At 37.4% G+C, this 13,320-nt stretch overlaps 1 protein-coding gene across 4 annotated transcripts in view; it reads right to left on the reverse strand.

Annotated features, from left to right (window-relative positions):
• The window catches only part of FZD3 (frizzled class receptor 3), a 66,719-nt gene extending 53,688 nt beyond the window's left edge, over positions 1–13,031 (reverse strand). Inside the window, exons 1-3 of one of the 4 annotated variants that reach the window (XM_036032032.1) lie at positions 12,888–13,026; positions 9,266–9,326; positions 5,249–5,783 (exon numbers count right to left, since the gene is read on the reverse strand). In XM_036032032.1, the coding sequence (XP_035887925.1) occupies positions 5,249–5,437 (189 nt within the window). In that variant the 5' untranslated portion in view covers positions 5,438–5,783; positions 9,266–9,326; positions 12,888–13,026. Of the gene's footprint in view, positions 1–5,248; positions 5,784–9,265; positions 9,403–12,887 lie in introns of all 4 variants that reach the window. The other 3 variants (XM_028520450.2, XM_036032031.1, XM_036032033.1) reach the window with 3 other exon arrangements.
• Between the last annotated feature and the right edge of the window lie 289 nt (positions 13,032–13,320).

Raw genomic sequence — 13,320 nt, forward strand, 5'->3', positions numbered from 1 at the left:
TAATATTTAAAAAAAAAGAAAGATTTCACTGGTCCCCTTTGAAGATCGACTTATCCTAAAAACTAATAAAGGAGTGCAATCAAGTATTGACTATCCTGTTTTTCTCATATAAACTATACATAAAAGTAACTCAGTAGTCTAGTAGTCAAAGAGAAAAAGTGCCTGTTTATTTTTTTAGAGATTTTATTTATTTACTTTTAGAGAGAGGGGAGAGGAAGGAGAAAGAGAGGGAGAGAAACATCAATGTGCAAGAGATAAACTGACTGGTTACCTCTCTCATGCCCCCAACCTGGGAACCTGGCTTGAAACTCAGGCATGTGCCCTGACTGGGAATCAAACCAGCAACCTTTTGGTTTGCAGGCTGTTGTTCAATCCACTGAGCCACACCAGCCAGGGCAGTTCCTGTTTATAAAGTATTCCAGCTGAGAAATGAAGATGATAAATTAGAATATCACCATTTTGCAAACCCATAATAAGATAATTGAACTAGGAAATCATCAATGAATACTAAAATTATAGAGTGACAATTCATTATTATGTACCTATCAAGTGTTCTCCCCAACCCCTGCCCCCCCCAAAAACAATCAAAGGAGACAAGAGTAACACCACAGGGATGCAATCAGCAAACTGAAGACTGTGAGAAACTCTATAGGGCAAACATTTATTCCAAAGAAAAAGGGACCGGGGAAAGGGAACGAGAAACTATAAATTAAAAAGAGACTTTTCAGCCCTGGTTGGTGTGGTTCAGTGGATTGAGTGCCAGCCTGCGAACCAAAGGGTTGCTGGTTCAATTCCCAGTCAGGGCACATGCCTGAGTTGCAGGCCAGGTTCCCCAGTGAGGGGTGCACAAGAGGCAACCACACATTCAGGTTTCTCTCCTCTCTTTCTCCTTCTCTTCCCCTCTGTCTAAAAATAAATAAGTAGAATCTTAAAAAAAAATTTAAAAAATAAGAGACTTTTCAATTGATTTGAAGTCAACTACAACAAAAATGTGAAGCACTGAGTAATTTCTACATAATTTGGTATTTGATATCAAGGAAGTGATAAAGGTATGGTGTTTATGTATTTTAAAAGAGTCCTTACTTTGTAGAGATATTGGGTTGGCCAAAAAGTTCACTTAGTTTTTTTCCATAAAATAACACATTTTTTTCATTTTCACCAATAACTTTATTGATTTAGATATTTTGAGTATGTCAAAATCTCCCACGTGGTATAACATTGATTGTTCTCAATTAATGTCTTAATTTTATCACTATCAACTTCAACTGGTCTACCCGACCATGGACCATTGTCCCGCGAGAAATCTCCAGCACAAAACTTTGAAACCACTTCTGACATGTTCCATCAGTCACAGCACCTTCTCCAAACACTGCACAAATCTTTTCTTCCATTTCAATTGCATTTTTTACCTTTCTTCAAATAATAAAGCGTAATATGCTGAAAATGTTGGGTATTTCCTTCCATCTTCAATATTAAAATGGGTGCACAAAAATTCGCCAGTTTTGATAAGTTTTTTTAAATGCATGCTGATATGACAGCTGTCACAATACAATCTAACAAAATAGTTTCTAATGAAGTTAAAGACAACTAAGCGCTACTAGAGCCATCTTATGGGGGGAAAAACCCCAACTTTTTGGCCAACCCAATGTGTATATGGAAACATTTATGGATGAAACTATGGTGACTGTGATTTGCTTCAAAGTAACCTAGTTGGGTATGAGGTCATAAATGAAACAAGATTAGTTATAATTTGATAATTTTTATAGCAAGATGATGAGTACATGGCATTTATTATACTATTCTATATATCTTTATATAACTGAAATTTCCCATAATAAAAAATTAGAGGAAAAAACCTAAAATTTGGGTTTGGATAACTGGGAGACTGGTTCAAACATACTTTATTTTTAATGAACCATAAAAGACACCAAGGATGTTCAGGCAGGCTTTTAGTTCTGTGTTCCCAGTGGTCTACCCCGTTACAGCTAATTTCCCATGTTACAGAAAATCTTTAATGAGAATGACAAAAGAAAACAAAAAATGGAAGCAAACACAAATTATCCTAGGAGTTTTTCCTCTAATTTTCCCACAGAGGTTCCGTGTCTTAAAAAAAAAAACAAACGAGTAGACAAGCAATCAACCTCCTGAAGATTAGGGTGACAGGCAAAAAAGAATGCTCTGCATTCAGAGAACGCTTTTAACTTTTTAAAGCTCTTTAATATACACACGACTATATCATTTGATCTTAACAATAACCTTGTAAAATGGACAGGGGAAACTTCACTTCCCAGAGGAAACCAACACAAAGAAGTCACAAAACTAGTTAGTAGCAGAAAACAAGTCTTCTCACCCCATTCTAGAGTTGTTGTTTTTTTCACTAACTGTCCCCTTCCTATTCAATTTAGTTATTCAAAATGGGAATAAAGGCTGCTCAGATCTCTTGTATTACCACTGAAGTCACAAACATCTGATAACGTGTGGGTTGGTAAAGATAGTTACTGACAATTTGTTGTCCATGCTATAGCTCCCCAAAATTTACTTAGTAATTTGGACAGCTCAAAATGGCTTGAGACACCCAAGAGTGAGAAATTCTTTTCCTATCAAAAGCCACTAATACTTAAAGAGAAAAGAAAGTCATCAAGTTAAGAAGTTATAAAAATTTAGCGTATGTGTGTTTGTGTATAGATGTGCATGTTCTGGAAGGTAGGGTAGAGAAATAAACATACTAGCAAGGATCCTCTTTTCCAACTTAATAAATTGACACTTATCCTATTATTTACACATGTCCCAATTTCAATAGAAGTGTAGACTCAGAATCTCTATATACAATAAAAGAACATCTAACTTGTTGATCACAAATAATCAAATTTGAGATAACCAGATCCTGCACTTACTCTCATCTATGCATCCTCGCTCACTCCCATTTACTATCATGTTGCATGCACTTATTCTGACTCACCAAACAACAAGGCAGTCTTGAAGCCTGGGCCTGCTAAAAGATGCTACACCTAGGAAATCATCTTTCAAGTCCAACAGTGAATGCTCAAGTGTTTTGGGATTACCTGCAGCAATTACTGTACTTGCTCCTGATAAAAGCTGGCAGACATGTATCCAAAGTTCCTAGATGAAGGGTGTCATCAGTAGATTTAAGCCCTTCTAAAGACCCAAGTATTCTCACTTCCATCTGAAAGTATGTTGTACTGACTGCTGAGGATCTGTCTTTTACTATTACAGAAACTTCACACTCTCAAACTGTCAGATGACTCTGTCAGGGTAGTATCAATGTCCTGATATGACAACCATGCTACAAGTAACTATCCCCAATATTAATTATTTCAAATCACTACAGCCTTCTCTTAGAAAGTATCACCCACTTAGGTGTTCTCCCTAAGATGTGTGAAATCCAAACTGAAGTAACCTCACTGCCAATAAAATATCTAGACAACATGAGCTTATTTGAGAAGAGATAGCTTAACATATGTATCATCTTTCTAGTACTTTCTCTGTAGGATCATTTAGAAATGGAAGTTGGAATAGAATTGACATTTGTGGATCCCCTATTGTGTGCCATGAATTGTGGTAGCTACTTTATAAATCTCTCATTAAATCCTAACAACTCTTTGTGATATTTTTTGTCATTAATGTCTTTTTACAAGTGAAGAAATGAAGACTCAGGGATATTAAGTGACTTAAGTCCAAAGTCTTATATTTACTACATGACACAGCCAAAAGGTGAACCCAAACCAGTACAAATATCTTTATGACTCACTTCTTACCACTTTGTTTTCCAAAGGAGTTGAACTAACTTGTAATGATACTAGAAACAAGGGTACTCAACTTCAATTTTTTGTGTGAGAAAACTGATGGCTTTAACACACAACAGGACTACCATGCCTGGAACCAAATTACTGTATTAAACTAATACCCACACTCATACATCCTAATCTGACAATCTGTATCAAGTCTCCCTTTACCAGTTAGGCCTTGTGTGCTCAGAGGAAGAGCAGAAAATGTTTTGTTCAACCTCTGTAACATCTTCAAATATTTGGAGTATGTAAGATACCCTTCACATTTCTAAATCTATAAATAATAATCTTTCTACAAATTTCCCCAGGCAGATTTTATGTTAGCCTACTTGGAAGAAATGAACCTTTGAGTTATATTATAAAATGAAGAATTTTGCTGAAAGCACTGTAACAATGGATTAAAAACTAAAGTACAAAACATTCTCTGTAAATTATATGTATTATATAGCCACATTAATATGAGAATATGGGTAAATGGTAAAGGCTATCGCTTTTAGAGTATTTACTATGTGCCAAGTACTTTACACACGTTTTCATTTTGTACCTTACAAAAGCTTATGAGTATTAATTCCATTTTACAAGCAAAGAAACTATGGTAAGACAAATTCACATAACCTGCCGGCTAGAAAGTGATAGAGCTAGAATTCAAAGCCAGGTCTGTCCAAATACAAAACCTATGCTCCTTACTGCCACAATCTACTGCCTCCTTGTTCTTATCTGGTGAACATATCCTTGTCCACAATTCTAAAACCAGTACAGAAACACATACATACGTATTAAACCTATTATTAACTATATCCATTAATTTGCCATAGTTTCTAAAGTAAAATTATTAAAAGTGTCAGAAATTACTATTAAAAAACTTGAAGTAATTTTTCATAAAATCCTGAGAACTAAGAACAGATAATTCACACATCAAAAAAATTTTTGTCGCTTCAGTTATTGTTCTTAAAAAAAAAAAACACTGATGTAAACATGATAAGGCCAGGAAATCATTTTAAGCATTTAAGAAAATTCAAATATTATAAACCACTAGCCTTAAGGCTGAACAAAAGAACTCATTTTTCAAAATCATGTTACCATCAATACTTAATGATTAAATTATGAATATTATTATATTTAAAGTTTTATTATCAGCCAAATTACAAAAAAGGTATGATCAAAACTTCGGCAATTTTAAACATCTAGATGGCTATTCTCTACCATGTTGTGTTTCAAACTTCTTTATAAAAGTATGTCTAAAAAATAAGTCAGGTAACATTCCCCAAACATCAATTCTTCAAACTGTTAAAAGTCTGAACCTAAATACAGAACTTTTTAATGTACAAGATATAATTTAAAATAACATATTCTTTCCCTGTTATTTATCAGACACATTTATTAGATATCAGGACAATATAAGAATCATTTTCTAAGGTATGTCAAAGAATAGATTATCTTACCTCCATTGCTAGAGCTGCTGTCTGTTGGTCATAATGATTCAGAAGATTAGGCATGAAGGTAGTATTATAAGGCAAATCTTGGCACATCCTCAAAGTAATAGGTTCACAAGAAAACAAACTGTGCCCACTTATATGCCCCACAAACATAGTCAAGGGCCAAAGACAGGAGACGATCCAACTCATAGCCATCCTTCTTGGATCTGAATGAGATTTGGATGATCAGGCCTACTCAATGTGTATTTTAGGTCTCTGTACACCTGCAGGTCTCAGCTTGAAGAAGTACTTCTTCTATCTCTTACTATTAAGTTCTTCAAACAGTTAAGTACTCTTTGCACTGTCAGAGGTTTGTTAGTTTGGTCTCACAAAAGGCATTTGTTTTTGGTTTCACAATACAGGAAAATGACATCATCTTGTCTCTTCTTTTCATTTTATTACATAGGGCACATTTGGCCAATATATCAAGTTGATCAGCCACATTCCCAAACAATAGATTCCATCTTAGGAGAAGAGCTATTTCTTCCTTTGATTGAAATATCTGAAAAGTATTTTTTTTTAAAATGGGAGAAATTAGTTATTTTCTCTCAAAATATTGTATACGATATAAAATTTTTGATGAGCTCAATAATGTTGCAGGATACAAAATCAATATACAAAAATAGTTGCTTTTTTATATACCAACAACTATCAAAAAGAGAAATAAACAACCTTTTATGAAAGATAGCACTGACCTAATAGATAAGATACATGGTATTTCATAAAGATATAATATAGTTTTTCTACCTTATCATTTATGGTATAGATATGTTATAACAATATTTAGAATATAAAATAATATTAAATGGCAACTGTAACTGACAAATGTTTTTAAAAACCAACATTTAAAGGCAAATTTTCTCCCTTTAGTTGTTTATATAACATATGGTTTAATTTGTCTATATTGATAGCAATTTTCATTTACCACAAGCTGTAACTGATCCAGTTTGGAAAATTTTCATGCTGTTATCCTAAATTTTATATAAATAGCTGCCATACTTATAATCTAAGCTATTGAATTTAAAATTTATTTTATGTGTTTTAATCATTAATAGTGCATTTTTACATTAATTGATTTGGCAAAAAGTATCTAAAAGAGAAAATATAAACAAAACAAAAAAATATGGATTCGAGCCCCTTAGTAGCTGTGTGAATGAAAACATATCATTTAACTCCTCTGAACTCAGAATTTTCTTTCTGAAAATACCACCTCTCTAACAATAATGATATAGAAGTGAATTATGAGGGAATGTATATAAAAGTATAAATGATAAAGCAGCACCAAACATTAGGTATTTTTTTAACTGAATTACATTTTATACAAAGACTACCTTTACCAAGCAATATTGGTCTGGCAAATAGAAAGCTCTAAAAGTAATATCAGGAAATTTTCGCAACATTGCATCATCTTTTTAGATAGCACAAAAATTTAGTACCACACACAGATGCAGAAATATTTGATCAACAAATATTTCATTACACACAGCCAGGCAGCAAAGAATAGAAATCATCCCTAGAAAGTCAAAGCAGGAATGAGAGTGGTTCCCAGTTAGTTTCTACTAAACTTCAGAACCTTTGACTTGTCCCTACTTTTCTAGGGGCAAAAACATTTAAATCACTTGGGGGTGGGGGATTATGGGTAGGCTGGAAGGCAGGTCTGGTAGGAAAAGTATATTCTAAGTTATAATACTTTCATTTGGCTTAGTGAGGTTAAATTTGCTTGTGTTTCATTTTATTTTTGTTTCATGTGCACTGAATATTTCTGTGTTTGTTGTAGAGAGCCTAGTTTGGGAAAACATGAGAAATTCAGGTTGACAAATTCTCAGAGACCAAGACAACTTAAATATTAGGGCTCATAACAGCTTACACCTTGAGGCCTGGAACTGGTTTGCCTTAAGCAGGGCAAGAAACTGTCCTGTGTGCACTATCAATGATTGGGACCTCTGCATCTCAATCTTGAGTTACTTGGCAGAAAAAACTATTTGGAGAAAGTAAAGGAATGACTGAATCTTCCCAATTTCTTCCTCTAGAACATGGTCTTGAGTAGTGCAAGAAAAAAGGCAAGTCTGTGACCTCTAGAATTAGTGACACTAAAGTTTTGACCATTCCCTGCCCCAAAGGCCTAATCTCTCTATACCAAAATCTCTGAATCAGAAATCTTTGTAAGAGCCACTTGGCCTGCCATATTTTCTTTCCTCCTTCAAGCTGGCCCCAGAAATATGATGTCTGGCTATAGAAAAATGATATTAAACAGTCATTTATATTTAAGCTTAATGACTATGCTGCACAGTAACAATTATGCATATCATTAAACATGTGTCAAGTAACTGCTGAAAGCTTTATTTGGTTACAAACACCCATATAAGTTCAGTCTTTGTAGTTTGTTGCTTATGTATCATGTTCAACTGCTTGCAACTAAAGAAAAAAAGGGAACATTGCTCCCTATTAAATATGTATATAATAATAAGAATTTCAAATATTTCACTGGACAAATCTATTTTTTCAAGAAGTGATGGGTTTCAAATTTATGGTTCAAAGAAGACTACCATATAAAACTTGAGGAAGACACAATACCTTGTTGGGTCTTTAAAACTAGATGAGACATCCCTTTAACACTTTTTCCTACTCCATCTATTTTACTTGGTTTATTTTCAATTATTCCATTTGTCTAATTTGGAAGTAAAACTTCCCACCATATTAGAAGCTTCCTTTATGTCCTAAGAAATCCATATTACCATATATCAAAACTTTTGTAAACTCTATTATATTAGGGTGGGTCAGGACAATAATCTTAATATATCAAGGTTATAGTTTATGATTACTGAAATAAGAAAAAAGTCAAATGCAGTGAGACAAAAAATAAGAAGTATAAAAATATCAAAGAATTTATATGTCCCCAAATCAGAGGATCTCTAATTTTAATGTGTAGAAGATTCATGGATTCTCCCCATAGCTCTAAGAAACCTGAATCTCTATACAGTGGCATGCATTCTAATGATTATCTCAGGTACTGTTACAAGTGCTCCATAAGTCATGTTTTAAGATATGCTATCCTGAAACAGAATAATTTAAGAAAATGTAAGTATATATGAATACAATTATATGCTTAGCAAAAATAATACATAAAATGAATTTAAAAAATAAAAGCAGCTAAAGAAGAATACTTTAATAGAAAGATGGGAAAAAGACATGAATTTACAGAAGAAATATAAATGACCAACACATAAAAATATATTCAACTCAACTAATAACAAAAAGCACAAATACGCGACTTTTCAATACTGAAAAAAATCATATCACCATTAGCTGAATCAAATGGTATACACATCTTTAAAAAAACTTTGGCTGTGTATTTCAAATTACTCTTCAATAACATAATGAAATATCTCCTTCTAATCAGGATCATGTGGGTAGCAAAAGTCATTTTTCAAAAGGAAGGGTCATCAGTAGAAAAGCTGTAAGTTGAGGCAGACATACAGGCCATAGAGAAGATTCTGGACCCAAAGAGATCCCACCAAAATACAGCAACTCATTAAATAAAGGTTAACAGTGGTTTTGACAGTCTTATTGATACTGTATTTTTTACTAAAAAAAAAAAATCTTCAGAATTTCAACTGAGTAAAGGGACCTGCCAGGTTAACGCAACTGGAGTGAACAGCTTTAAGAGCCAGGGGCCAGCAAAAAGTGAGTGACATGGCAACAACCTATTCATGCCAAACCTGTGGGGAACCAGGCCCATTCACTTCTCCACAGTGCAATATAAGATACTTGGAAAACTAATTTCAGATTAAGTTATTTGATTATAGTTCCATCAGAAACCAGAAAGGACGAGATACATTCTACCCTACATTTTAATTTTTATGAATGTGTAACATCAAGAATCTGATATTCCCCAATTAGCAGTTTTCTTTTGATGATAAAAAGTAAAAGCCCTTAAAATAAGTTTAGTATTTGTTCTGAAGGACAGCAATAAAGGGATACAACCTTGGAAAGCTGTCTTCCCAGGCTGGTTGCAAAGCCAGACCCAATGAACAGGAGGTGGCAACTGTGAAGAGAAAAGCAGGCTGAATCCCAGTAGAAACAATGACAAAAGTGGGCCCTGAGGGCTTGTCAGGAGGGTCCTGAAACAAAAGATTATGTTCAGCAATTCTATTCCAATTTACACTCTGTACAGAAAGTGATCCCTTTCATCATTCTCAGTTTAGATTTAATTTTCTTGACACCCTATAAATGAAGACAACATTTTGCATTTCCAATACAGACATACCACCTAAAGGATGCCTCACACACAGCAGCTCTACAATGAAAACAGGAGGAATATTCCTCATCTTTTTTCAGAGTTTTCTAAGAATGCATTGCAAGAATTTGCAATGAAAACCTCTAACAATTTCTTCTCTCAAGGACATTCACCTTGTTAGAGACACAAAATATATTCTTAGACCATACGTACTGCTCTAAGTGTTACATTCCTTTTCCAAAACCCATGTGGTCTTTGACCTTTTGTTTTCCACGTCTTATTCTTTAAAAAATAAATTCATTCTCAAAATTTGACTCCTGTGGCTAAAAGTTCATACAGCTTCCTATTTAATTCATAGGGCCTAGATTCCTACTAATCTCAGAGTATCTATTTTCTGATCTTTCTTACTTCATCTAATTTTTAAAGTCCATCTTGTCATCTGCTGATTAGAATAGACTAATCTTTCAATGCGTTGAGTAATGGGGATTAAAAAAACATGAAAAATAAGTCACCCAAGTTCAAAATTAAAATGAATGGTAGGCATCAAAATCCAGTCCATTTTACAAATTATAAATTACCTTTAAGACTGAAAAAAGCAGCTCTTTTAATACTAACCTGAAAACAAAAGCACAAAGTTAAAACATGGCCAGATTCTTTAACAACAACAACAAAAGGCTAAAATTCTGTCCCAGCTTCCCTGTCCAATTAATATCTATTCATCAGAAAATTCTCTAATATCAAGTCCCTGATTTTTTTCCCTTAGCAAGTTTGTATGGTTTATATACTTTGACTATAAAATTATTTCAGTAAAATTTAGACACTAGTATTTGTTGTTCTTTTTTCAAGGCCACTAGCCAAGTTATATTCATCTCAAACTTCATTTGCAATGTACTCCTTGGATCCACCCAAACTGTCAATACTTGTCAGCATAATGAATTGGAAAACAAAGAGAGAAGTTCTTTTTGACACACAATTAGTTAAAACCCCTTCCTAGCCAGTAAAGAGTTCTCACTCTTCAAACATTTATTCCTAGGTGTATGGAAATGTCACTATTAAAAGTCTTCCTTTCCTCAAACCCTGCCACACATCTTTTCAAAAATCTACACTAAATAATTTCTCCAATACATATTTTCCAAACCATTCTTTTTGTTATTGCTCTTAGTGGGCAGCTTCAGCTTTAAGCACCTATAGTTCTCGAGTTTTAGGGATAAGCGAGTTTTGAGGCCAACACCACTCTCCCTGATAAAAGGTGGTAGAGATGTGGCAGGAGCTGTTTCCCGACTCCTAAAGAAAATAAAGTGGATAGCAATCTAACATCAATAAACTAATATGCTTGAAGTAAGTTTTGAGGATAAAACCTTATGGTTTTACTAACAAACCATAATGTTATGGTTTGTTAGAGTACATTTATGTTGGGTAGAGAAATTTTTTCCTGTCAAGAGGGAAACAGGGAACATATTGTGAGTTAAAAATCTGTCTCCTTCCCCAGTGAGAAAGCTTTCACATTGTAGTATACAAAGAAAGTGAACTTTACTATTCAACTTCCCTCACCCCCTCCCTACTTCAAATATCTCAATCAAGACCCCCCTCAAAAATCCTCCTAAATGTTCAAAGCACAAAATAGAGCTCCAGAGAATATAGCAGCTAAGATGAGGAGTCTACAGTCCATTCTCCTCTTTCTATTAATGGGAGAGTGTTACAAATTTTGAGGAGGCGTGGAGGCAGAGAATGCTGGCGGTGGAGGACAAAAAAAAAGGAGCAAAGAGAAGGTAGGATGATAGGCTTAATGAATTACTTGTTTTCCTGATAGTTTAAGGCATTTGGTGGGTGGAGGAGGCACATGTTCTTTCACTAAATAAAAGGCAACATGGTAAGAGAAAGGCTGCATCTTACTTATATTTTATCTTCAGCTCTATCAGCCCAGTTAAGCTTTTACACCTCTTTCCTACTTTCCTGTCAATCTTTCCATCTTTATGTTGTGGTTTGGTAGTTGAAGTAAATGCTTTTTTTTTCCCCCTGGGGGAGAAAGATAGTATTGATTTGCTGAAAAGTAAGGATAGGAAGCATTATCTTGAGGAGTAATTGAGCCTTAATAACAGAAGTAAGAATTTATTCCTTAGATTGTCAGCACGCCACTAAAAGCTACAAGAAGGCAAAAGAGGGAGGTAACATCCTCAATGTCAGGTCTTTGTTTCCTTGCTCTCATGCCACTGGCTTTGCAAAGTGACCCAGTCCCCAGAAATGAACATTACAGGTCTATCTAAACTACTTTTACAAAACAAGGTTTTGTTTGGATACTTTTATGTAGCAGTCATTTGTAGAGCTCCAGTCTGTTCCGCTGCTGCCTCTCCCTAAATTCAGCAGGGAACCGAAATTCAGGTTTTCATTTAGACTGGGCAAGAAACCGCACCTCTTGTATAGGGTAGGTATTTTTCGACTTCAAGTTTACTCCTTTTCATAAATTAATGGCATGTGGTTTTGCGGGGGGGGGGGGGGGGGGGGGGGGCTCTTTCTCTTAGAGGAGGCACCTAACTCCAAGACAGCTGAGATTTACAGTCTCTAGGAAGGTGTTAAAATGTCTTGAACCACTGTAACAGCACCTTTATTCCAGAGGCCATCTACTAATTACCCAGCAGCACCCATGCCGTGGGAAACACACAGTATAAAAGGGTGCAGCTGGGGGAGGCATTTGGGAAGGGAGAGCGACTTTGCAAACTGATGGGATGGAGGGGACAACTTTTAGGGTGTGGAAACGAGAGGTCAGGCAAATGCTGAAACGGAGCCCCGGCAGGGGGGAATTCTAGTGTGGGTCTCCGGGTCGCCCCAAGGGCCCGGGGCGCCGAAGCCCTCAGCGTATTGTCCTCCCCGGGCTGGCGGCCGCGTCCTCCACCCACGCTCCTGGCGGGCGGGGAGCGCCGCACGCCTCCGCGGCGCCGACCCGGGCAGCGGGCTCCGGCTGGGGGCTCCGGGCACCGTTCCGGTGCAAGGGTCTGGGCCAGGGGAGGCGGCGAGGGAGCCTCGCTGCACACTCGCACAGGTTGTCCAGCGCGAGCTGAGGACAGAGAGGGTTAATGATCTCCCCGGGCATCTGTCCACCTCAGCCCCCCACTCGGCTCCTCCGTATCCCCTAGGTCCGCCGTGGATCCCGAAAAGCCCCTTTGACCCCCACCACAGCCCGGCGTCAACAGCTTTTGTTTTGGCCGCGACGAAAATAACGATCCCAGAGGAGGAGGTGCCGGGGCTGCTGGTGGCTCTTCAGCAAAGGGTTAGAGAGGAGCGGGCAGCCGCGGCGGCACCTCGTCGTTCCCCACGCTCCCCGCGCCCTCTGCCCGCTAACCCGGCCGGGAGACCGCACGCCTTGGTGCTCACCTCACACTGCGAGGCCTGGGCTCCAAAGGGCGCGGGAGGCTGCAGCGCTGGCCGCGGACGGCCACCGGTCCCTCAGGTACACGGAGCGAGCGAGGGAGGACCGCCGGCGCGCGCCTCGCAGGGACCGGGAGTTTTCACGAGCGTCTGGGCGCGCGGCCGGGGAGCGCGCGCGCGCGCGCGCGCACACGCACGGCGCAGGCGCGCTTTGCACGCTCGGCCGAGCGCTCCCATTTTGAGCCCAGCAGCGTGAGGCCCAGTCTTCGCGCTTCGCTGTTTTTTGCCTTAAACCCTGAGTGAAGCCTTGCGCTGCGGTAACCCCGCGGAGTCGTTTTCAGCTCTGCAAGCGTTGTTAGTAAATGTGCCCAGCGCTCTTTGCAAAACCGTCCCTCCTCTGCTGAGACTACCCGGGGACTCTCTTCGCCCCTTATGATGG

The sequence above is a fragment of the Phyllostomus discolor genome, chromosome 8, assembly GCF_004126475.2.
Source record: "Phyllostomus discolor isolate MPI-MPIP mPhyDis1 chromosome 8, mPhyDis1.pri.v3, whole genome shotgun sequence".
Lineage (NCBI taxonomy): Eukaryota > Metazoa > Chordata > Mammalia > Chiroptera > Phyllostomidae > Phyllostomus > Phyllostomus discolor.